Source organism: Cryptotermes secundus, unplaced genomic scaffold (genome assembly GCF_002891405.2).
Source record: "Cryptotermes secundus unplaced genomic scaffold, Csec_1.0 scaffold968, whole genome shotgun sequence".
Classification (NCBI taxonomy): Eukaryota; Metazoa; Arthropoda; class Insecta; order Blattodea; family Kalotermitidae; genus Cryptotermes; species Cryptotermes secundus.
The window spans coordinates 811,048-836,890 of NW_019719376.1; the positions used below are offsets into that span (position 1 = coordinate 811,048).

The 25,843-nt window shown below is 37.7% G+C and overlaps 1 protein-coding gene across 2 annotated transcripts in view; it reads right to left on the minus strand.

Annotated features, from left to right (window-relative positions):
* LOC111865704 overlaps positions 1 to 25,843 on the minus strand; it is a 265,440-nt gene that overhangs the window by 94,417 nt on the left and 145,180 nt on the right. For both annotated transcript variants that reach the window (XM_023853933.2, XM_023853941.2), the window contains exons 11-24: positions 23,020 to 23,188; positions 19,107 to 19,286; positions 18,772 to 18,954; positions 18,498 to 18,680; positions 16,908 to 17,084; positions 15,505 to 15,707; positions 11,269 to 11,436; positions 8,839 to 8,982; positions 8,609 to 8,727; positions 7,709 to 7,901; positions 6,800 to 6,923; positions 6,242 to 6,423; positions 5,662 to 5,852; positions 2,449 to 2,718 (exon numbers count right to left, since the gene is read on the minus strand). In XM_023853933.2, the coding sequence (XP_023709701.1) occupies positions 2,449 to 2,718; positions 5,662 to 5,852; positions 6,242 to 6,423; positions 6,800 to 6,923; positions 7,709 to 7,901; positions 8,609 to 8,727; positions 8,839 to 8,982; positions 11,269 to 11,436; positions 15,505 to 15,707; positions 16,908 to 17,084; positions 18,498 to 18,680; positions 18,772 to 18,954; positions 19,107 to 19,286; positions 23,020 to 23,188 (2,486 nt within the window). The remainder of the gene's footprint in view (positions 1 to 2,448; positions 2,719 to 5,661; positions 5,853 to 6,241; positions 6,424 to 6,799; positions 6,924 to 7,708; positions 7,902 to 8,608; positions 8,728 to 8,838; positions 8,983 to 11,268; positions 11,437 to 15,504; positions 15,708 to 16,907; positions 17,085 to 18,497; positions 18,681 to 18,771; positions 18,955 to 19,106; positions 19,287 to 23,019; positions 23,189 to 25,843) is intronic.

Sequence of the window (25,843 nt, forward strand, 5' to 3'; positions counted from 1 at the left end):
CAGTGTTTTGCTCCCAAAGGAGTGTCTATGAATGGACTGAAATATTGAAGAGTCACATGAGTGTTATGCCCAAGGAAGCAGCCAGATGCCGATCCATGGCCACAAATGAGAAGAACACTGAGTATGGATGTAGCATGATTTTGTTAGGCAGACGAGTGACTATTGATGAAATTGCAATCATCTGCAAATTAGTCATGGTTCTGCCTATGAAATCATCCACAAGAGACTTGGGTTTCATAAAATCTGTGTAAACGAGTCCCAAAATAAGTCACATTATTGCATAAACAAACATGCTCAGACATCTGCCAACAACATTTGAATTGCTTTGGTAACAAATATGACGCCTTCTTATACAGAATCATCACTGGTGATGAAACATGGATCCATCATAGTGAGCCGGAGAGTAATCAGCAGGGTACGGAATGAAACATCCACATTCACCCAGCAAGAAAAAATTCAAAAGCCAACCATCCACAGGAAAACTGATGCTTACAGTTTTTGAGATTCACAAGGCTCAGTACTGGAACATTATTAAGAGAGGAGCACAGAGTAAACAGTGTTCATTACAGTGAGACTCTTACTGACTGGCTAAATCCTGCAATTCAAAGCAAATGCCAAGGACTACTGTCGAAGGGTGTCGTGTTGTTGCACGACAATGCCTGTCCACATACTCCTGCCCAGATTGCTGAAACCCTCTGGAAACTCAAGTTTGATGTAATGGCCCATCCTCTGTATAGTCCTGACCTCACCCCTTCTGACTATCACTTGTTTGGTGCACTCAGAGAGACATTAATGCCGATTCACCTCGGACCAAGAAGTGAAGGAAGCGGTGCATGTGTGGCTTGCTGCTAAGCTGAGAACCCTAGTTTCTGAGAGCATAAGGAAGATAGACTAAGTGTGTTGAAAAGCAAGGGGACTATGCTGAAAAATTATGTTAACGTAAGTCTCCTATTTGTATTGAAATAAAGTTTTTAGCTACATTGTGCATAATTATATCATAATATAAAGAAAATATATTGTTTTCTGTGTCATTTGCTTTCAGTCTTTTTCACTTCTGAAACAATGTTGAGTGTGGACAAGATAAGGTTGAAAAAGTAGATTTCTGTAATGCAGATACTAACCTGAAATTAACTATGATGGACGCGAATAGTTGTGGTATCATAACACTCATTTTTCACATAAGGTTATTGATTTAAATCAGCCCTGTCCAATGCGGCGCCCGTGGTATATTTTTCTGGCGCCCTCCGTAACCACATATAATTGAGCCGATTTTTAATATTAATTTAAATTGTAAGACAAGAGACATTTTTTAATGTCTGAGTACTGTTAAATATTTTTTAAAAATTGTATTATTATTAGTAGTAGTAGTAGTAGTAGTAGTAGTAGTAGTTAGTAGTAGTAGTAGTAGTAGTAGTAGTAGTAGTAGTAGTAGTGATGGTGGTGGCGCCTGCACCTCCGTAGGCATCAGTGAATTGTGCCCAAGTACATAAGAACGTTGGACAGCACTGATTTAAATGGATATAAATTGTAGAAGTACACGAAAAGGGAGTAAACAATCCCCTGAGAAGACCTGCCCAAATTCAGCTTTGCTGCTTTCAGCCACAAGAAGAGGAGTCTTGGATTGCTTGTAATCTGTGAAGACTTTCAAGACTGAGATTTAATGCTGTTTATGTTGACAGTACAGAAGTTAATTTGTTTTTATGCCTCCAAGTCCATTCATCCAGAACAGTTTACTCTAAACTCTAAACAATCATTTTAAGTTTGGCTAGAGCAAAGAAGAGAGGCTAAAAACATGTAAGTATTTAAGCTGGGATCACGCAGCTGGTATAGTGACTGACTAGAGGCTGGATGACAAGAGGGGTCAGAGTTTGAGCCCTGGTAGGTTCAAGAATTTTCTCTTCTCCACATCATCCAGACCAGATCTGAGACTCACCCATCCTCCTATTCAGTGGGTACCAAGAGTCTCTTTCCCCAGAGGCATAGCTGGGACATGAAACTGACCACTCACCTCCAACTAGTTCCGAGGCTAAGAGAATATGGATCTCTATGTCCATTTACCCATATGTTTTCATGGTGTATTCAGTTAAGCACAAGGACAAATTTACTAACTTTACTTTACTGACCTCTTATAATAATTTCTACACCAAACAGCCCTTTATGACAATCCAAGTGAATATAGCTAAAGCAGTAATTTATGCGTTCTGTTCAAGCATTAAAATCCCTCCTTTTTGAACTGGTTACAGAGCAGCTATCCTATGGCTGTCAGTAAAAATTTGTAAGCAGTTTGATGCACTGCACAGTTAAAATTTGATGTATCTATTTGTTCCTCCAGGTAGTGAATAAAATGGCAGGGTTTTTTTTTTTTTACAGTTTCTTAAGATTTAATGATATTTCTCAAGTATATCATTTTACTTTACTTTACCCAACCTTATATTTCATTTGTCTCACCTCTCAGATGTAGCATTTATGGCTGAATCAGGGATAGCACCAGAAGTAAGTCCCAGTGGTTTGACTACCTTACATTCAGGCTCTCGAATACATGTAATTGGACGAGGATTAATGAGTATGTAGCCAGGACGATTGCAGCCAAATTCTACCTCTGAGCCTTGTTCATAACTACGTGCAATTTGGAACCCATCTGTTGGTCGTCCAGGATCAGCACAAACTGGCCCTTCGCATCGCAGGTCACCAAAATCCCATATAGCATTTGCTTGGCACCTGAACAAATATAAAAACAATTTATTTAAATTATGGGAATGCAGTGTAATAGGAAACACTAACTGATCATTCCTGTATGTTACAACCCTTAGAGAGTCAAAGATTTTTAGATTAGTGGAAACATTTTGTGCAATATAGTCAGTTTTGGACAGAATTATAACAATTATTATTGAACATTTTGATTCAAGTCCTAAATACTGTAGTGCTACTTAGGTGTTTAGACTTGGATATCAAAAACATTAGCATACTGAAGGGAAATTGTTACAGTTATATCTGGACAACTTTTCACAAAGAATTTTATCCCACAATTTAATACTGTAATTTTTTTACAGTTATTACACCATTCCATATATTCATTAGAAGTTAAACTATTTCATTGATAATGCTTGATTTCAGATGAACGAATCTTCACTGCAATAGAAACCTTAAATCTTTTATAGTGAAAAGAACAGTTTCCCTAGCAGATTCCAAAGGGGTCTGACAGTGGTGTACAAGACAGAATTACTAGTTTTCTGGCTCTGTCCATCATCCAGTAGTCTGTAGTTTTTAGAATACCAGATGGTGGCTGAAGTCCAAAAACCAAGTAATTCTGACTTGCGCTAGTGCTTTGAGTGTGTGGGGGGCAAGGGGAGGGGGAAACAGTAGCTGATGAAAACTAATCCTGATATGCAGTGTGTGATGCCACTAACCATTGGCCTAAACATCTTGTTGCTAATCCCCCCCAGACACACAGGACAGCAGTAAAAAGAGAAGAAAATTTAAACTCCTAGTCCACTGTTTAATGACTTCCGCTACTGTTTGGAGCACAGGAAAGGAGATGGTCCCCTTGATTACTACAGGTTAGCATGTCGATCAACACATAGATAGATATCAGCCAGCAGATTACCTCCACCGTTGCTTGATTCTGCATTATGCATTACAAAGGTAAATTTTACATGGTGCAGAGGCCTGAGAATTATTAATCCTCCAAGAATTAATAAGTACGAATAAAAAGTCTGAACCTCTGAACTGGTGAACTTTCTGGGTATTATAAAAGACTGACCTGGTTTGTTGGAATTTTATGATTGCCTTACAACATCTGATCTGATTACACTCTGTTAGTCACCAGACTTATGAAGCTGTCACTGCAGTTATATTACATCATGTTACTTAACACGGTCCACTTCAGTTGCAGTGTTATATTGCAACCACATTTTTTTTAAATTAACACACCAAAAAATTTTGTAGTGCACCACTCTGTGCTATGGTGCATTTGCTGTTACTACTTTGCATAAAATATTCGCCATATGTGCAAGTTAATTCAAGATGTCTGTAAAAGGTGATATATGGTGTGACATGAGTTCATCACGCATAATTATATACTGATTATTAAGTGAACTTGAACAATACCGTATTTACGCATGTATAGGCCACGTGCGTGTATAGGCTGCAGCACAATTTTCAGACAGAAATTATAGGAAAAATAATTTTCTTGGAATATTATTTCAGGAGTATTACACCCTGTATTACTAATTATGACTATAATTTTTTTTAAATGAAGTGTGATTTCGAATATTTCGAATATAAGCCGCACCCCAGTTTTCCTCTTGAATTTTTGGCAAAAAATGTGCGGCCTATATATTCGTAAATACGGTATATACGAACCTAAACCTGCTACACTTTTTTCTACAATGAAAAATGATTCAGTGTTAGTAGCAACAAAAGTCCTAAGCCAGCCATGTCAAACATGCGGCCCTCATAGCCACAAAGTGCGGCCCCTCAACTTTTAGAGCTAAATGATATTAAAATCAATATTAAAATTTTAGTAGAAATATTTTTTGTAAAGACAATTTTCCAACAGACCAGAAGACAAGAAGTCTCACGCAGACATAAATTAACAGGCTGCAGGAAATTCAATGTTTTGCTATTTCTAACATAACTTTTTGTGTAATCTCTCTTTTTACATTTTGAAAAGATATTTGATACTTGTCAAAAATGGCATTCTCTTGCTTTTTAAAACTGTAAGATATGTGACTTTGGGTAATTATATTGAAACTATTCCTAAATAATAAATAGAATTAAATTTCCTTGTATCAAAATCTAATGTATATTTCCATTTTGAAGTGTGGCCCTGGACTATTATTTATAGAGCTGAGGTGGCCCTCTGTACAAGTTGAGTTTGACATGCCTGTTCTAAGTGAATGAGCAATAAAATATGAATTACAGTCTTTTGTTTAATCACTGGCAAACACAAGGCCAAAGTATAAATACAAACCACTCGGTCCAATGTGACATATAAGTTTTTACCACATGAAAGCTTATCTCCCTTACATGTTTCGGTCCGTACGGACCATCTTCAGAGGGAACATCATTACGAACTGGAAACTACCATCACAATAGGTGTATATATTTTAAATCAAAAACACCTATTGTGATGGTAGTTTCCAGTTCGTAATGATGTTCCCTCTGAAGATGGTCCGTACGGACCGAAACATGTAAGGGAGATAAGCTTTCATGTGGTAAAAACTTATGTGTCACATTGGACGGAGTGGTTTGTATTTATAATTGTTAGTGTGATGGACCAGAACAAAACAAATAAAAAAAAAAAAAGGCCAAAGCTTATCCTGACTGTTCTTTCACATCAAGTGAAGAATATGACCTTTAAGAAGATCTTCAGGTACATGAATAATGTATTTAAAGTGAAACAATGACAATTAAGATAAATCCTACATGACAAGTTTAGTTATTCTCGTAGAGTCTCTCTCATAGAGTGCTATGGTAATCAGACCTGCTTAACATGGGCAAATCTGATGAACCTCTTTGAAAGTCCATCAAGTCAATAAGAAGTAAACGTGATGGATCTACCACCGATACTCATCTACATTTCATTTCCATATGAAAATATTTAACCCCTTAAAATATACACAAGTTATTTTTATTAAATAATTACACTTGGTCTCTCACCTAACAACGTTATCATGATGGTTGGTCTGGCCAGCCAATTTGAAGGTATCTTGGCAACCAAAAAAGAAGGATGACTGATATTTGGTGTCCAGATATTTTCCATATTCAGCTCCAGGAGTAGGTTGTGGCACACCACAGTTAACTCGAGGGCAGGCTGGAGGCAAACCTGACAGCCAGTAATCAGGCAGACCCTGCACCATGAAATATAGCTGTAAAATTCTCCATAAACAGTGTTTACAAGAAAGTTTCATCAAAATGAAACTTTATCAACCTCATTTATTTGCTCTTCCTAAATATGATTTAACTGATTTATAAATTTAAAATAAACAATCCTTCCTAATGCTCTTCCTAACAAACACAATCAATACACTGCACTGCATGGCTTAGACCATGACTCTCAACACAGCTGCATGAATTTACATCTTCATGCAACTTCATCATATATCTGCGGAATGTCTAACAAATATGTGACATACTGTGAAATTTTTATTAAATTATACATTATTCTAATCAGTTATGAGTGCTCTGTATTATTAAGAACGATTATTTACACTTCAAAAATTCTTATGCTTTTACTCACAGGCTTCGGATCATAAACACACTGGCGGAAACTTGAAGTAGCAGTCTTCCTGAGAATACGTCCAGTACTGCTACATGTAAGACTCACATTCTCTCTGAATGGTACTAAAACATTTGTTGAATCAAGGCGTACCACCTCTAAGCCATTTGATTTGTCGTTTGGTAAGGATACACATTTAGCATCTATGGGAGGCATAAAACATCACTGATGTTACTACCAAGAAGTCCATATTCAAATAATACTTACTAAATAGATTAAGTAATAAAAAATACTTATTGCAAGTACGAAATGTAATTCTGTTTTACAAGCTACTCTTCTATGTCTATTATATTTGTTATGGGTATAGGGCAATTGGTTATACAATTCTTTTACAATGAATATTCATCAGATCTGATTCAGACATATTTCTCATACTGAAAACTGAAGGTCTAAAATCTGAAGATTTATATCTGAATTGTTCTTGTCAATTTTTCTTTGTTTTATGTCTTCTACACTTCACATGTTACTTATAAGTAAGATAGCTTCATCTCTCAGTGAATTATAAAGACATAAACTTACAATGACACTCAGGCACTGTGCCATTCCAGGCTCCAGCTGAAGTGCAGAGCAGAGTGGCTGAGCCAGACATGACATAACCAAAATTACACTGGAAGCCCACCAGATCACCAAAATGGTACATTTCCTGTAACAGTGTATGTATTACTCTTTTGAACATTAAAAGGCATATTAAAATATTTTAATGGTAAATAATAAAATTGCTCCTATAACTGTGCTCAACCTCTTTTAATTACTAGATATTAACAGTGTTTGAATACCTTGAAAATATTGGCATGGAGACAAGAGAAAGAGAAAGTGAATGTAAGTGAATCTTAGATTATCTCAGGTGACCCTAATCAGAGGTACTTACATTACACAGAGTGAACTGGCCTCTTCTCCTACGCATGCACGCACATGAGCACATGCACACACATGTGCACAGGCACACATATGGATATCTAAAATATATTTTTAATATACAATGTATCAAATTTTGTATGATCCTTTAGGATTTTTTTTATTTTTCCTTGTATTCAGATTCAGCATTGTCAGAAAAATTAAAAGAAAGAAATCACTACAGAGACCTAGTCATAGGTGGAAGCATAATATTAAAACTAATCTTAAAGCAATACCTTTGGCTTTCATAATAGGCAGGAGATTTTTGCCCTGAGCAACTACTAGCTTTTCAGAAAAAATAAATCTGCTCCATGGAGTTAGTTCACTTAATTAATTTTAGACCTAATGCACAAACTGTGATGTTTAATACAATGGATGAAGAAAATCATAACTTGTGGGGAAACTTGAGACAATGAGCCCAAACCCCCAAAGAAACAGAACATTAGGATAGAAGCTGTGCTTTTGCATCCACAGCCGATAGTAACATATTTATTGTGTAAAAATAAATATTTATGCAATTATTCTGAAGTGTACCTTGGTTGAGAGAACCAGTCCATTTTCAGGTCCCTGCAGTGGAGGGCACATAACAGGTACACAAGTCTTATTTCTCTGAAAAATGTCATCATCTCTCTCACCACTCTCTGATGGTGCAACTGAGAAGCCTGCAGTACCATTTTGCAGGAACAGCTCAAAACCCACATTGCATCCACAAGAGTAATTACCAGGACTGGAATTATACAAGATTGGAATGGGTTTACTCCATAATGTAGTACACAAAATTATCAAGTCTTCTTTGAGGTTTATTAAGCATACTTCAAAACTGGAATAATGAAATCCAAAATTTTGAAAGTATCCTATATCAGCTTTCAATAAATTCTGTGGAAGTGTTCATGGGTTATCTTGAAAATATCAAAATTGCACTGCAAATTTGAAGAGCCATTTTCATCCCTGTTTGAAAGATCTACTGCCGCCTTGTAATGCTGTATCAGTTACTTCAATCTTGCCATTGTGTCAATATTGTAACTGAATTGCAAAATATCTTCCAAATACCAATAGAATACAATGGATCTCTGAGATGCATAACACTGTTGTCTGCAAGGGATATTTTATATGCAAATGTCTAGATAAATCTTTATGCTTTAGATACATTTAAATTTCAGGTGTTGTTGTCTGTGGAACATATTATAATCCCTTACCTCAGGAATGGCAGAACTTCATACAAAATAAATAGTCCATTAATAGATTTATAAACTTCACTAACATTTTTAAATTTCCGCCAGGTTACAAAAGTAGACATATTAATTGTCAATTTAATTGCTAATCCACAGCATCTGTGAGCTTATTGCCTAGAAAATGTGGGGGTCTCGACATCTCCAATCCTACTGGCCTCCATGGCCTGTTAAAGGGATAGCTGTAACTTTTTTTAATGCTTACCCATTGACACACTTCTGGTCGCAGCCACCATTGTTAACTTTGCATTCATTAATATCAGTACATTCAAGTCGTGTGCAGCCCATTACTTCCAATCTTAAACATGGTGCACCGATATAATCCTACAGAAACATGAAACAAAACACGAGTCACCTTCACTGTAATCTATTTCATAAAAATATAGAAAATCACACCTACAAATAAGATCAAAACTTTTATCACTCAGAACAAACCTGGATTCGAAAACGAACAAACTGTGCCTCAATGGGCACAGGTAGATTCAACACAGAAAGACTTGGTTCTAGGATACGAAACTCTACTGGTGTTCCATCTGGGTTCGTGTAGTCACGGAATAAGTCTGTTAGATTATCGGTGTACTGGATGGGGAAAACAAATACACATAATTAGGTGCTTACATTTATGACAAACTTCAGAAGCTTATAAAATAACTAACACTATTAACCTCACCATGGTGCTAAAGTTCAACATATTATGCTGTAACAACAGTAAGATTTGTTATAAAAGCAATTATCTCCTCTAAAGAAGAATTTCTTTACCAGGCAGTATCTTATTATATTATCATGCATTAGCTTCATATCTCGAGCTTGTATGTTTACGGTAGATTCTTGTTCATCATTAATCTGGAACGTGCAATTATTCACTACACAACTTTGCTCCATGATAATATATGACATTTACTTTTGGTAAGTCCTTTTACTGAATCTCATAGTCAGTCATCTTCCCTCAGTCCTAACAGAAGTTGCTGTAACATTAATATACACGGAGAAAGCAGTCTTTTGGGATTTGGCACCGTGTATAAGTGGTGTTAACCGACGTTTCGGAGGAACNACATTACATATGGTTGTATATTTATATATTTAACAACACTGTGTTAAGTGCTGAGGTTACATTTTGACAAGTGCAAAATGTCCATGATAATAACAGAACTGATAAGGATGTGGGATAAAGCAATCATAGTATATATTAACGTACCATATCACCCCCATCTAAGCATAAAAAATTTAATATACCATATGGAATTCATTTATAGAGACCAAGGATAACAGCAAAAGAAGCCTCAGTAAAGTTACCCGATCTCTCCACCATGCTTCAACTGGGGACCACCCAAATGCAAACAGGAATGCTAACCTCTATGCTGTACAATTTGTCAACAGAAACTGAAAACTGAAGATTTGACTGACTATGGTTGTAACACACTGATAAAATTCTTACTCTCTCAAGTTATCTCTGAGTTTATACAAATACTAATAAATAATGATCACATATTTATAAAAATGAAGTATATGTAAATGTAAATGTAAATGTATGACCTTAGTCCACTGGTGAACAAAAGATCCTGTGTCTGCATGAAGACTTTTCAGACTAATATAAAACACACATTTAGGTCAATGTACTTTAAAGCTCATTATTTTCTATCACAATCTAAATGAAAATAAAATGTACTAATGTGCTCCTCTGCAATACCTTACACATGGAAATATGGTGGAAATGCAGCAGAATGAGTATGGCTTCAAACGAAATTTAATTTAACAAGTACTTTATTACATTGACAAAATCGTCACAATCAATTTGTTAATATAACATATGTGAAAGAAAAACTCATAAAAGAAGAGGTCTTTTCAGGCATTTTGATCATAGCAAGAGATTCAGAGACAGATGTGATTTCTCTTCCACAGTTTTTTGGCATAAATTGGAATTTTAGGTTTCCAAAACTATTGCTAGTGCCTTGTGTCTGAGGATTTTACACTCCAGAATCTGAGGAGAGAATTTTTACGATTCTGAGGGAGAGGTCCTTAACACACAGAGAATTCATAGTCAAAATCAATCACTCACAACTGTACAGATAAAAGATTTTATGGACATGAACTCTCAGTTCAGGTAATATTAGAGACACTGAAAATTAGTATTCTTCATTACTTTCATTTCTTCATAACTACTTCAAAAACAAAGGAAATGTATGCACAGTATAACAATTTTGATATGTCTATCCTGTTGTTCACTTAAATAGCAGAAGATCTATTTTGAACAAGTATATCAAGAACCAATAAAGCTTATAGGGAGAGTACATTGGGCATATAAAATATAATTTTTTTGACAACATTTGGCCTAAACAATTTTTATTCTGATAAATATTAAATAATTTATGTTCAAAATGTGGAAATGCATTTTTATCTGAGAGTAAATTGTTCATTACTTTCATCCATTTCTAATTGAAACTGAGGTGTGTTAGTATACCTCTCAATTGTCAAATTTCATTAGAACTTTGTAACAGTTCTCAAGTTATTACATGCATACAGATGAATGGTAGACAAACATGGAGGAGCTAATAAGCACATTTTCACAGCTTCTCACTGTTAATGCATAAAAAAAGATTAAACATTGTTGCACCTACATTATTCTCCCTTTTAAACTTTAATGTCATAGAGCAATATATGTAATTAGAAGTTGTATTGTATGTGTTAGTTTCCCTGTATATAATGCTTAGTGCATCGGAAACTTGGAAAATGCAGCGAAACAGTGAACAGTCATTGTATGTTTATTCATGTACACTATGAACTAAACCAAAATATTTGTTTTTCATTTCTTGGATAATACCTTAAACATTGAATATTACTGTAATATTTTTAAATATGAGAAATTACCTGTATTCTTACTGCTGTTGTAAATGCCAAGTTACCATCTGGTCTCAACACACTCTGAGTTCTGAACCCTCGGACAATTGTTGGTGCTTTAAGGTCAATAAGCACCCAGTTGATTCCTGGCTCCTTGCGGGTACCACACCACCCTTTACCACTGTTGAGCCGAACCATCTGTACAACAACAAAGGGAATTATTGTTACTTCTCCTTAAAATGAAAATACTGAAGAACTACTTAAGCATTTTTAAAATGCTACCATCTAAAATATTATCTAGTCCATTCCTTTACATGCGTTCACCAAGAACAAGCTCAGTGTGATAATTTTACTTGAATTCATTTAACAATAGCAGTAACATTAGTCTTATCTGCAAGAATAAAAATATATCCATAAGAAATTATACCTACACTTGTTCTACAAGGTGATTCAAATATGACCGGGACTGATTTTTGTGTAAACAAGCCGCACTGCACAGCAACTGTGTGACCATGAGAGAGTGAAGCCACAACCTCCACCCTCCCTCCTGTTTGGGTTAGAAAGTGTTCAGTCCTGTCAAGGCGTTGCTAGAATAATGAGCGAACAGAAGGTACCACGGAGCATGGAATAACACATTGTGATCAAATTCCTCATTGGAGAAAACGTCCCATCCACTGAAATTCACCACAGACTCCAACAACAGTATGGGGAGGAGCATCTCTCATGGACTTATGTGTCTGAGTGGTGTAAGTGCTTCAGAGAGGGCAGAGAGCTTGTGGAGAATGAACCACATGATCGTCGGCCGCGAACAGACATCACCGAGCCAAACACTGATCGTGCAAACGCACTTATTCGTGAGAATAGGCACATCACTATTAAGGAACTTGGAACAATGCTGTCCATCAGTGGTGGTAGTGTAGAAGACATCATGAAATGCCACCTGCACTATCACAAGGTGAGTGCACGGTGGATACCACGCACTTTGACGGACGTGAACAAAATGGTGCGCATGCAAGCTGCCAGTCATCTCCTACAGCAGTTTGAAGATGAAGGTGATGCATTTTTTAAGTCTACAGTGACCACCGATGAAACGTGGATGTACTACTTCATTCCCGAGACCCAGCAGTCATCACGTGAGTGGCAGCATACCAGTTCTCACAAACCCAAGAGAGCGCGGAAGAGCCGTTCAGCAGGAAAAGTGATGGCAACGTTCCTCTTGGACTGGCAGGGGGTTATCCATGTAGACTTTCTGACAGATGCCAGAACAGTCAATGCAGCTTATTACTTAGACCTCCTAGCAGCAGACGTGAAGGAAAAGTTCTGATCAAAGCGGAAGACGGGTGGAAAGCAGGTGGCCTTCCTTCAAGACAATGCACGCCCCCATATGGCCAAGACAATAAAGGAAACCCTCCAGAAAATGAAATAGAACCTTCTGACACATCCACCATACAGTCCCGATTTGGCCCCAAGTGATTTCTACCTGCTTGGAAGGCTCAAATCAGACTTGCAAGGCATGCAGTTTGTGGACAACGACACCATCATCCAGACTGTTCGGGAGCGGATATGCCGCCAACCACAAGCCTTTGTTGAAAAGGGCATCAGAATGCTTCCAGAACTCTGGAAAAAATGTGTTGACTCCGGAGGGGAGAACGTTGAAGACTGACATGTGCAAGTCAGTTTTTGGCAAGTATGGTTTTTAAAAAGAAAATCAGTCCCGGTCATATTTGAACCACCTTGTATTAGCAGAGATTCCTACTTACATCACATAGAGCAGAGAATTTCCAAGAAAATACCTTCATCCTAGAAGTCAGCAAAGCTGTACTGCTAGTGAAAATATAGTGAAATAATGTACATCACTCTGCCTCTTTAAAATTCTATCTTCAACTTCCATTTGTACAACATTCTAAAATATTTTTCATCATAATGACTACATGGTCTAAGACATGAACTGTCTTCTACAACTCTGGTGGTGACGGTGATTGTGGCAGTGGCAGCAACAACATCAATAGTGGCTGTGCTGGTGGTAGTGATGGAGGACGAAGAGTCTCAAACATTAATTTCATCCAACAACAACATTTTAAGCATTTTAGTTATTCAACCACTTACTTCCTGCTAAGCGGCCTCCGTAGTCTAGAGGTAACATTCCCACCTCATGACTCGTAGTACGTGGGTTCAAATACCGGGTGCAGGTCATCGAATTTTTAAGGGCGGAAAAATTCAGGGAACAAGTCCTCCGGGAGGGCCTTTAAGCTGTGGGTCCCGTGTCATAGCTTTACAGCATGTAAAAGAACCTCATATCTCCAAAGGAGGTCACTGAGCCAAATTACGGATGTTTCCGCCCAACAGCAGTCACTAATATCTCCGGTAGATGGGGGAAGCATTATAGATACCTCTCAGCTAGTAGAGCCGGTCTCGCTGGCTGGGCGGGACTGATGGTAAGCACCAGTACCGGTAGGATATAGAGACTAGTAGAAATCATAGAGTGAAGCACAATGGACCAATACAGGTCTCAGTGCATGGGGAAACCCACCCTCTCCAATAACTAACTAACTACTTCCTGCTATCCAAAACCACCCAACCATTACAACCGCTACTGTGACTGCTGATGCTGTCACATCAGTACTGTAATATGACAAAACACAAGATGACAGTGAAAGTTAAAGTTACAGCTATAGTAAATGATAAAACAAATTTACATAGGCCTATTTTTATGAAGTTCTGTGGTGTGGAATGCACCCAACCCTAAATTTTTATGTGGTGGTTCATATGTCCAAATATTTTCTTCTGGTCAAATCTGCCACAGTAGCAGCATATGTAAATGAAGAGTTAGAGTAAAGAAATCTAGAAAACTGTTAAACAGTCATAAGAATGAGAGGATTATGTTACCTTTACTTCAACATCAAAACCAATGGTGGGAAAACCGATGACATTAAATTGAGATTTGTCACCAATATGATTTCAATGAAATTTTATGTTTTAATGGGATATCTATATATGTTGCCTGTTTCCAAATAATTCTGTATTGTAAGATATGTCTACTATGACATGATTTACAAGAACAAATTCTAAGGATTTCTTAAACAGGCCTAAATAAATAGTTCCCACTGCTTAGAATTATTTAAATCATTTTATATTTAAAAAAAATGCTATGGGTCTAATGAAAATATTAAGATGTCGAAGTGAAGAGCGTATAATTGAAGAATCTGAATAGTGCATAATTGAAGATCATATTAAATTAAACTGGTTAGGTTAGGCTAGGTTAATTTGTTATATTATTGTGACGTATTTGCGCGATGCAGGACAACCCCTCTCCCACCAGCAGTGACATAACAGCATAGGAGCCACTGCCGCTGTTACAGTAACAGGACAGTAAACACTGAACCCCCCAACGGTGACGTAACAGCACTTCCCACTGTGACATAACAGGGGATACCACGGTTACTACGTGGCAACAGATGACTCCGTGCAGAGACTGTGGCTTGGTAATCGGTAAACGTGATGTCGCAACAGTGGTAGCTATCACATAACTGTTTTCTGTGTTGTCAGTGCAGAAGCTACATAAAGAGGAGTATTCGTCAGTGTAACAAGAGTTACTAGACAGTGTGTGATCAGGAGTGAAACAGTGTGGATCGTGAAGTCACCAATTGCAGTGGAAGTCTAGCAGTCACCAAGGGCAGTGGAAGTAATTGTGATACTGCTGATGGCAGTAACTGTGTAATTGTGAATTGCATAAGTGTATGAGCAAATGTGGAATAAATTAGCTATATCTGATACGGCGTGAAGTTGTTTGCCGCGTGTCACATACCCAACATGTGACAATTATGTTATCTTAGATTGGATTAAGTCAGTTTATGTTAAGTAAAGCCAGAATGTTTAATGAACTTAAGTTTCAGCAGGTGAAATAAGATTAATTTATTTTAGGTTATATGCAATTTGCATAGTTTGAATACACATTTCAAAATTATACATACTGCCCATTATAGTCGTGCAAACACATAACATATGCTATTTACATTTATAGCAGTGACAAAATTTAAGATAGTAATAACAAAATAATATGAAATTGTGTTTATTTTTCACAAGGCATTTCAGAATAGTAGTGGAGGAATAAACAAATGTGTCTCTCTATAGTCTGAATGAAGGTAGACTTAATCAGATAAAGTGGCATAATTTCTGGGAACAAGTTATGAAAAAATAGTAAAGTCTAATTTGACACATATATTTCACATTAGATTTTTAGTCTTTCTAAAAGGAGAAGCAAGATACCGTTTTGTCATAATCTGCTTCCTCATCAGATACAGATATAGCGTCATCAGGGATTCCTCCTGTTGTGAGTCCCAAGTCTCCTACAGGCCGACACTCCAAGTTTGGAGCAAACCCTTTACGACAGCGACAGTGAAATGAACCAGCTGTGTTTATGCATTCACTTGAAGCAAGGTCACACTGACTGTTGGCACACTCGTTTACATCTGCACAAATAAAGCAAGACATTAATTAATATGCTAACTTGAATTTACATTTACATTTAATGTGATTTTGATTGGTTATATGAAGTATCAAAATATGAAAGAAATGTTTGTTTTGATACTGAAGGAAGATTTTGAAAGGCAATTATCTAAAATAACACACAAAGAACACTAAATTAATTACTGCATCTGCATTTAAAACATGGCTATAATTTTATTAATGCGCTCCTTATTTCAAACTTGGTACCTTGTAATGTGTGTTATGTTCTTATTTAATGTTCCTTTTTTATCCTTACTGTAACCATCATCATCAGTAATCAATCATCATCTACATCACTGTATTCTGTATTATTAGCTCTGCATTATACAGTATAATGAGGACACTATATCTTTCAAGACCATTCCTAATCAAAGGTTGAAGTAGACGTGCAGATTTTTAGATGACAACAGTTTTCTCTCAAGCCATGACTAACCATTATGATCACTGGAAAAACGAAGGTTGATATAAGAGGGTAGGCTGTTTAATTCTTCAGCCATTTAGTGATCCTGCATCAACTGCAGGCTATACACCATTGAATGAGAATGATAAAATGATCATATTACATTAAATTTCATTAACATGTATATATAGGCCACGCCACAGCTCAAGCGGTTAGTCGCCGGCTTCTCTTTGTGGTGGTCCAGGTTCAATACCGGGTCTGGTCAAGTGGGATTTGTGGTGGACAAAGTGGCACTGGGCCAGGTTTTCTCTGAGTACTTCAGTTTTCCCTGCCAATCTTCATTCCACCAATTGCTCCACAATCACCCTCACCTATCATCTGGGGCTGGTACAATAGGCCAGAAGTGGCCGCAGTACAACGGACTTAGTCCCACCACACTAGCAATAAAAAACATATATATATATATATATATGTATACATATATGGCCAGATAGACCGCATTCCTGTGTGTGTTGTCAGACAGTGAAAATGTGGTCCTTTTTGTTTAGAATTTAAGCAGAAACCAGGAAATTGTAAGATTAGCTTGATATTTAACTTGTTCATTATTATTATTCCAATCTTCAGGATTTCGTGTTGGCTCGGAAATGTTTGTGTTGTTAAGTTCAAAAGCTCATACCATGTTCTGACAGGCTGTTTCTCAAAAAATTTGTAATGTCTCGATTATACTTTTTAAAATAATGTATTAAATATGTTGGATACTCACCTTCACATTTTGGTGGGTTTAAAAATTCCTGACCAATACTGCATTTGATGATACTGGATGCAGTTAATTTGTATCCTTTGTAGCACTGAACTCTTGCCTCATCACCAAAGTAGTACTCACGGGACATGTCAGTTACAAATCCATTCTTTATTACAGGGAATTTTGAACAACGAGCTCCTATAAAATCCAGTTAGTAAGTACTTTATATTTCAGAGAGATATGATAACATTTTGCAATATATATATATACACAACAACCATAGTCAATAAGTTCGTGGACTGGCCGCAAAACTTTGTTGCAGTGCACTACAGTGGATAAGTTGAGACACAATATGATGCCCTGTCAGTTCACCTCTTGTCACAGCAAGAGGCAGTTGTGTGCAAACAGTGTAAGCAGAACTATTGGCTCCACTGTGAACTGCAGTCAAATGCAAGTGGCAGAAATTGAAAATGTAGCAGTTTGAACAACAGGCAAACATCAACTTCTGCCAAAAACTAGGCAAATCCCCTAGCAAAACGTTTGGTGTATGAAGAATTGGCTGCTGCTACATGATAACGCCCCTGCATATCGCTCTCTTCTTGTCCAAGAGGAACTGGCAAGGCAACAGGTCATCATTTTGCCACACCCTCCGTACTCACCTGATCTCACACCCTGCGATTTCTTTCTCTTTCACCACTTGAAAGCAAAGCTACATGGTCGTAGATTTCAGTCATCCAAGGAGGTTGTCAATGCCACAAGAGATGCCATACTGGAATTTCCTGCCAATATGTTTCAGCAAAGTTTTCAACAGCTATATCAATGTTGGCAGACTTGCATAGAGGCCAACGGCAACTATTTTGAAAGCCGAAGTGGATCTGTGTAAGTGTATGTGAATACCTTCTAATATGATGTGATAAAACCATAGTCCACGAACTTAAAGACTGTACCACATATATATGTAAGTGAAACAAACTGTTATTGTTAAACACTTTTTATATTGAAACAACTACATTGTTGTGAAAGTTCCTTCAATAATTCATATACTTCCAATTACTTGACAAATTTTTTAAGCAGTATATATCTTGCTACAACAAATAGTTAAAATTATGACCATTCAAACTTTTATTGTTGCAGATAATACAGTCTTGCCGCACTGATAATATGGTGTGCATTATGGATTGAAAGAGTCCACAAAATACTGGAGTTATGTAACATCATTTATTTTAAACAATGCAAACTGAAAGTAAGAAAGTAACATCTGAGAAAACAGACTGGGACCATAACCTACAACTTTGCACATGCATGCGCATAAATGTGCTTTTGCAAACACACCCATCCTCAAAATTATACACACATTCATGTAGGTACCCACAGATGTGTATGCTATGAAGAAATGCTGTACTGGTGCTCACATTCTTACAGTCAGGTGAATACTGGCAAATACAAAGCTGTCTCATATATTCTTCTTTGCTAAGAGTGAAAATAATTACTAATTTCAAAGTAATTTCAAAATAAATCTTTAAAATTTTGAGGTTGTATTATTATATTAACAGCTTCTTCCTTATCATCTATATTTTTGCATTTACATAAAATGAAAATATAATTACTTACTTGAGCAAGTGGGAACGTCACCAGACCAAGTACCATTACTCATACACAAAATTACAGGATGTCCACTGCGGACATAACCAGGTTCACATTCATAACGCACAATTGTTCCATAACTGCGTCCGCCTCCATTAAGAACTGTTACATTTGCATGTGGTGATTCTGACAGAGGAGAGCACTGTGAAGCTGGAAATTAAACAAGCATATGATAATGCATTACTGAACAAAAATACTCTCATAAAAGATGATTTATGAAATTAAATGTATTTTTGCTGACCTAAGCAAGTTGGGAGTCTCTCCCAGCGACCATCAGCAAGACAGGATACTCTTTCTATTGGCAGACCAGATGGAAAAGCAAAGCCTGCATAACATTGGTACATAGCTTGACCACGGTACGTCACATTGTTTGAGCCAACAGAGAAGCCATTGTCAATCTGGGGTACAGGTCCACAGTATACCTCTGTAAAAAAATCATTGATTAATATAAGTGATTGTTTTTAACGCCAACAAGCTTCTTTCTGTATAACAGTGCTACATTTCTGGATATTTCATGGTAAAATCTTGTATAATTGGAATTGACAAAGATATCTTCAGGAAATTTTGAGTATTTACCTTGACAGGGTGGAATATAAGTAACAGACCAGTTGCCTCCTAGCATACATTCTGTGGTGATACGAGTACGCCCTGTGGCAAACTCCTGTCCCACTGGGCAAGTGAATGTTACAATGGTACCAAATGTTGTGTCACGGCTTGATGCAAGAGCTCCTAATCCAGGCTGTAATGCTGGGCAGTCTGAAATATGTTACCGTGCATCAGACATATATATATTTGTACACACACACACGCACAGAGGATGATATTTTATTCATTGAACAATTTCAGTTACTTATATTTTCCTAATTCATGTGCTTTTGGAACTGAAAATTTAAGAGACTCCAGATACACATCTTTCCTTTTGGCTTCATAGCATTGGAACAGTGTTATTTTAGCTCAAAACATCATGGAGACCAGGTAATTTAACACTGAGAAAGAATATTTAAAAATGGAAGTTCTGTGGTTACAGTAAAGACAAAATTCTGTAAAGAGTTTGCGTTATGTAAAGGACCAACAAAAAATATTGTAACGTGGATGGCGCAACAGGAAGTAGGGGATCATATGAACTCTGCGTTTCCACAAGTGATGTCGCATACCCCCACTTCTTCCATCATTATGCAACGCTCAGTAAACACCCCTCCCCGCTAGGCTGTGACATCACACAACAGGCGAGTCCATGCAGCAACTATTGCAATCAGTAAACACGGCAATTATGCAACAGGGAAGCGAGATGCGTTTTCCACTGTCCGGCTGAGGGTTTATATGAGAAACTGGAATGCCTATGGGGGAGAGTGGGAGTCTAGGAGTTGCCAAGGACAGTGGAAGTTGAGCAGGTGCCAAGTGCAGTGGCACATTAGCAGTCGGTTTCCAGCCTTCGAAGAGATGAGGTGAAGTCCAGCAGCCACGATTTGTTGTTGAGTTGTATTGAGTGAATGGCAGTGACTACATCAGAAGTAATTGTGATACTGCAGCTGGCAGTAATTGTGAAAATGTGAACTGTCTAAGTGTAAGAGCAAATGTGCAATAAATTTGCTAGATCCAAAACGGTGTGAAATTATTTGCTGCATTACAAACCCAACACACAACAATATATTTTGATGTACACTTTAATTGTTTGAAGGAATGGATCACCTACTCAAATGGTTGAAGGATTATGTTCAGGGCGCATCAATACGCACACCTGGTACAGTAGATAAAGCCAGAAAAACATCACTAATGATTCCTAAGAAAAGCCAGTCATGTCTTTCACATTCATAATGTTTATATATTAACAGTCTTCAAGTGCATACAATCCCATCTACCACTTCTACACTACATGTTTCGGCAGTATGCTGCCATCTTCAGGTGTATCGATCCATTAACCATTTCACTGCTTGCCTTTATACATCCATTTACAAATAATATTAAATTTGTATATTTCCTTATACAATAATAAAGTTTATGTGTTTAAAACTTGTTAAAACCTATTATCTCATATGTCATATTTTTAAATTCGTGTGTATTATTAATCATCCACATGGGGGTCGTTCTTCTTATGTTTCTAATGTTGTGTGTATATCTGCAATGTGAAAAATGTTACAAATTAATGTTATGTTTTGATTTCTATTGGTTTCATGTTGTTAATATTATACTGTTTAGTACTCACTGTGTCTTATGATGTGTTCTACTCTTGTGGCTGTGTGCGTTGTATCGTTTGATGTGTGTGTGTGTGTGTGTGTGCTGTTTTCATTCTCTTATATTATTGATCGAGTTATGGTGTTGTGAGGATAAGTGTGGTGGGGGTAGGTGGTGGGGTTGTGTTGTGTTGTTCTGTGTAAATTGTGTGTAATTCATGAAATACTGGGTTATATATTTCTTTATTTATATTATTCATATGCGTGTTTTTCTTTGTTGTTCTGTCTATATGGTAGTTTTCCAATGTGTTTAAATATTGTCCTTTTTTATTCGTTGCTATTATGTCCATAGTATTTTCTATTGTACCTTACGCATGTCCCATATCTGTGTTCCGAGTATCCTGTATTACTGTTATTGTGTCTTATGTCATGAATGTGTTCTTTATATGTGGTATTAAATTTCCTCCCAGTTTGTCCTATATATTCCATGGGGCAATCTAGGCATTTCATTCTGTTGATACCACTTTTGTTATATTTATCTCTTTGTGGTTTTGATTTCAATATGTGTTGTAAATTGTTCTTAGTTCTAAATGCCATTTTTAATTTTATGTCTCGAAATATTTTTGTAATATTTCTTGGTGGCAGCTGCTGTCAATTACCCCCCCCCCTTATATAAATTAGTGTCATGTCACAGAAATGGCATGAAAGCAAGTAAGTGATGAAGTGCAATATAATGATTCAACTGTATACGGATGATGATGTGATACTGTAATAAAGGGATGAAGAAACATGACTTCACTATCCTACAACTTAATTCTTCCCTAACTTTTTAGGCAATTATAAATGTAGAAGTATTAAAACTACTACAATGCTAATAAAGTGTGCAAGATAAAGACTATCACGTAAGCAGACAAAGAAGTAACTAGGGGTTTCAATTTAGAATTTGATACATCATATACTCTGCTGTATATAAAGAAAATAAATTTCTCTTTCAGTATCTCTTGTCACTGTTATAAATTGAAGCACTGAACTGAGTGTCATATATTCTTGAAAATCAACCCGAAAGACAGATTTAATTGTTAATAATTTGTACAGAAATACTGAATTGTGCAAAAGCAGCATTATGCTACTCCTACATAATTTTACACTATTATAAAAACAGTTCAGACTTATGGCCATTTTTGTGCATGCACAGTTCACACCTACTGTATCATTGGCACTCTAGTAAAAGTCACAACACTGTTTACTCATGCACTAATGCCTGAACTTCCAAAATGAATGAACAGCATTCAAACTCTTGAACCTGTCAGTTCAACATGCTAATTTCTAAAACCTGCCACTTGAGATGAGTCTGAGCCAGTTTCATCTATCTCCCATCCTCACAACATATATTTTATGATCTGCCTTCATGTTACACTCCAACCTTCTCCTAGGTATTCCAGATGACCATTTTCCAAGAGATTGCACCACCAGATGTCTGTATGCAGTCCCTGTTGCTATATGCTAGCTACATAGCCAGTAAATTCTACCACAGTTCAGGTTCATTCCAAAGTCAGGTCATGTGAGATTTGTGATAGACAAAGTGGCACTGAGGTAGTTTTCCCCAAGCGCTTCATTTCCCCAGCTAAGTCTTATTCCACCACTTGTTCCATACTCATATAACAGCACCACCACCGCCACAACTGCCATCACTACCACAGCCACAGCCACAGCAACCGCCGCCGCCGCCACCACCGCCACCACCACCAACACNACTCCACCTTACAGATTTTTAAATTTATATGGCCAGGCCATAGTAACCTTCTGCAGTTCATAACCCAACAGTGTTAGGTGATATATTCTGACCAGAAGTACAGTAATACTGAAGAGGTGAACTGGTTTGTCTACAGACAACATACTAGATTTAAATCTGAGACAGGACACTCCCCTAACTTATGATTTTTGTATTTTTCCATAATCCCTTCAGGAAATGCCAGGGTAGTACCTCAATTATGCCATGACTGCTTCCTTACATGTTCTTTCTAATTCAGCGTTGCATTAATCAGTGAACTTACCATGAGCTAATATAATAGTCTAGATACTGACAGTGTCACTAAATAACCCACAAAACAGCCCCAGAAACTGATTGCACAGTTAATCCTTCACTAGCAAGTGGAACTGCTTTATGTATATCCCAAAGTTTCTCACTATATAATACCCTAAACTGTCCACCCACTTTGTCCTTCATAAGAAGTATAAGAAGTTACAAATTACAAAGTTCTTAGACACAAGTAAAGAGATTTCACACTACAGATAATGTCAATGCTGTATGTTCCTACCTGCAGAAAAAGTAGCTTTCCAGCCTCTGCTATTATGTAAAGCATCTGTAATGAATCTGATTAACATTTCTCCACTAGAGGCTGTGAGTGTGATTCGTGGTGATGTGCTGGATGTAAAGCCATTATTGGGATGCAGATGCAAGCCACTTGTAGTTGCCCCATCATAAACCTGATAAAAATAAATCATTATCCTTCATTACCTCCACTTTGACAAACTGGTGCCACACAAATATTTTTAAGAATCGTAACAGCATGCTGAATAATTGTTATTAATATTGTGACACGTTACCTTGCGTCCATCATCGCAACAACCGCTACAATCGGAATGGACACTTCCACAACAACAAATATGTGGAAATTGGGGAGTTCCTGCAGCGACAAATCGTAGCAACAAATTGTCGTTGAATAACAACAGATGAAACAAAACACGTTACTGTTGTATTCTAAAAGAAGCATTACCGCAACAATGGACTGTCTGAACAGCAGTAACGGAACCATGAGGAACGGTGTCTGGTATCCAGTCCACATAACCCCTATATAAGAGCCAGAGACTTCGTACAGAGTATTAGAGTATTGAGAACGAAACAATCTTGGGATAGCCGCCGCCAGAGACAGTTGAGATAAAACTACAGCCAAGGATAGTTGAGACGTAGTATTGAGTATTAGAGTATTGGGGCAGAAGTCAGGTGATACTGCAATTGTAAGGTGTATAAGAGTGAGTGTCCAATAAAGATTCACTAAATCCGAGACCCACGTGAAGTTATTTGTCGCGTGACATACCCAACACGTGACAACTGGTGTCAGAAGTGGGATCAGTTCGGATCAGTTCGGATTAACCAGGTTGAATTTAAAAGACTGGACTTACACACATGACTGACAGGATAGAACTTAAAAACAAAAATAACGCAGAAAAGAAAAAATGGGTTCTCAACAAATATTGGAATTCCTGCTAGCCATGAAAGAAAAGACGGATGCCAGACATGATGGCCATTATAAAAGCATGGCGAGAAAAGATAGCCACCATGAGAGATCAAAAGATGAATGCCACAATGAGACGTTGGCCTGCCGAGAGATGGAGGCACATCAAGAAGAGAGAAACCCGACCTCACTGGACAGGAAACCTGAGGTGGCACAGAAAGAAGACATCCCCAAAGTAGACGCCGAAGTGTTGCCAGTCGAAGAACCGAAGAAGAAAAGGCTTAGGGACCGAAAACTGGCCATGGAGCACCGCCGTCAGAAACCAAAGAATTCTGACATGAGAAAATTGTGGACCCCAGAAGAAACTGGCCATCGCCCACAGTGGGGCAAGCCACCATACGGAAGTAGCATGGCAGGCAAAGCAAACCAGCAGAAAGATGTCTGGTCATCCAAGAATCGCCTGGCACCAAAGAAGTGTTGGTAGGAGGAATTGTATCAGGGCCAAGTATAAGGAAAGGATCTGGTGACTCAGAGAAAGAGTGTGGATTCTCCACAAAGGAAGAACAGGAATAAAGAACATAGGCAACAGATGGCCGCTATGTCAGAAGAAATAGGTGTCAACCAAGAACGGCATCAGAGGGTGTAGATCAGGACAGCGATTGCACCTAGGAAGGAGAGGAACTCGAAAGAAGCCCCCCTACGAGACTGTCAACGTGAAGAACATGAAGAGAATTACCAGATTTACTGCTGGGTTGGTACCCATCAAATATTGGACACTGTGGAGGGGTAGGCCCCCTCCAAAACGAAAGAAGGGAAATGGCCCATATGGGAGGAAGCAGTAACGTCGAAGCACCGGCCTCCCCAGCAAGGATGAATGAGGAAAGAATGAATGTGAGACAATGGTACCAACAAATCCTGGACCATGGAAGTGCTTGGGGCGAGCACTCTGGAAGAAAGGGGTCAGACAGAAGAATCTACGATGGAAAATGAAAGAAGGGCAGAGATACCGTTAGGAAGGCAAACACCAGGAACAAAATGAAGGAAGTATCATTAGGCTGTTCGGGGACAAACAACCTTTAGAAGGGAGCAATGTGACATATTACCTTACGTCCATCACCGTGACAACTGCTACAATCGGAACGGACACTTCCACGGCAACGAATACGTGGAAACTGGGGAGTTCCCGCAGCGACAAATCATAGCAATGAATTGTCGTTGAGTAACAAGAGATGAGACGAAACACGTTACCAGTGTATTCTATAAGAAGCGTTCCCGTAACAACGGACTATCTGCACAGCGGTAACGGAACCGTGGGGAATGGTGTCTAGTAACCAGTCCACATAACCCCTACACAAGCAGAGCCAGAGACTTTGTACAGAGTATTAGAGTATTGAGAATGGGACAATCTTGGGATAGCCACCACCAGAGACAGTTGAGATTCAACCACAGCCAAGGACAGCTGAGATGTCACATGGAGTATTGAGTATTAGAGTATTGGGCCAGACGTCAAGTGATACTGCAAGTGATAATAATGTAAGGTGTATAAGAGTGAGTGTCCAATAAAGATTCGCTAAATCTGAGACCCATGTGAAGTTATTTGTTGCATGACATACCCAACACGTGACAATATGTTACCCACTCCCCTTTTAAAATCTTATTTATTCACATAGAGGTAGGTTGCACGTCTACATTATTACACTGTACTTCTCATAATTTTTGTGCTATAATTATGTTTCTATACATGGTAATTTCAAGTCAGCACATTTTTATGACACTACCAGAAATTATCAATGTATGTATATATTTCAGTACTGACCCAACTTCATTAGCATAATTTTATTTTCAATGGCACTTCCAGCCCACTCAGCAGGACCCAGGCCTTTTATTCAATTTCATTATAATTTTT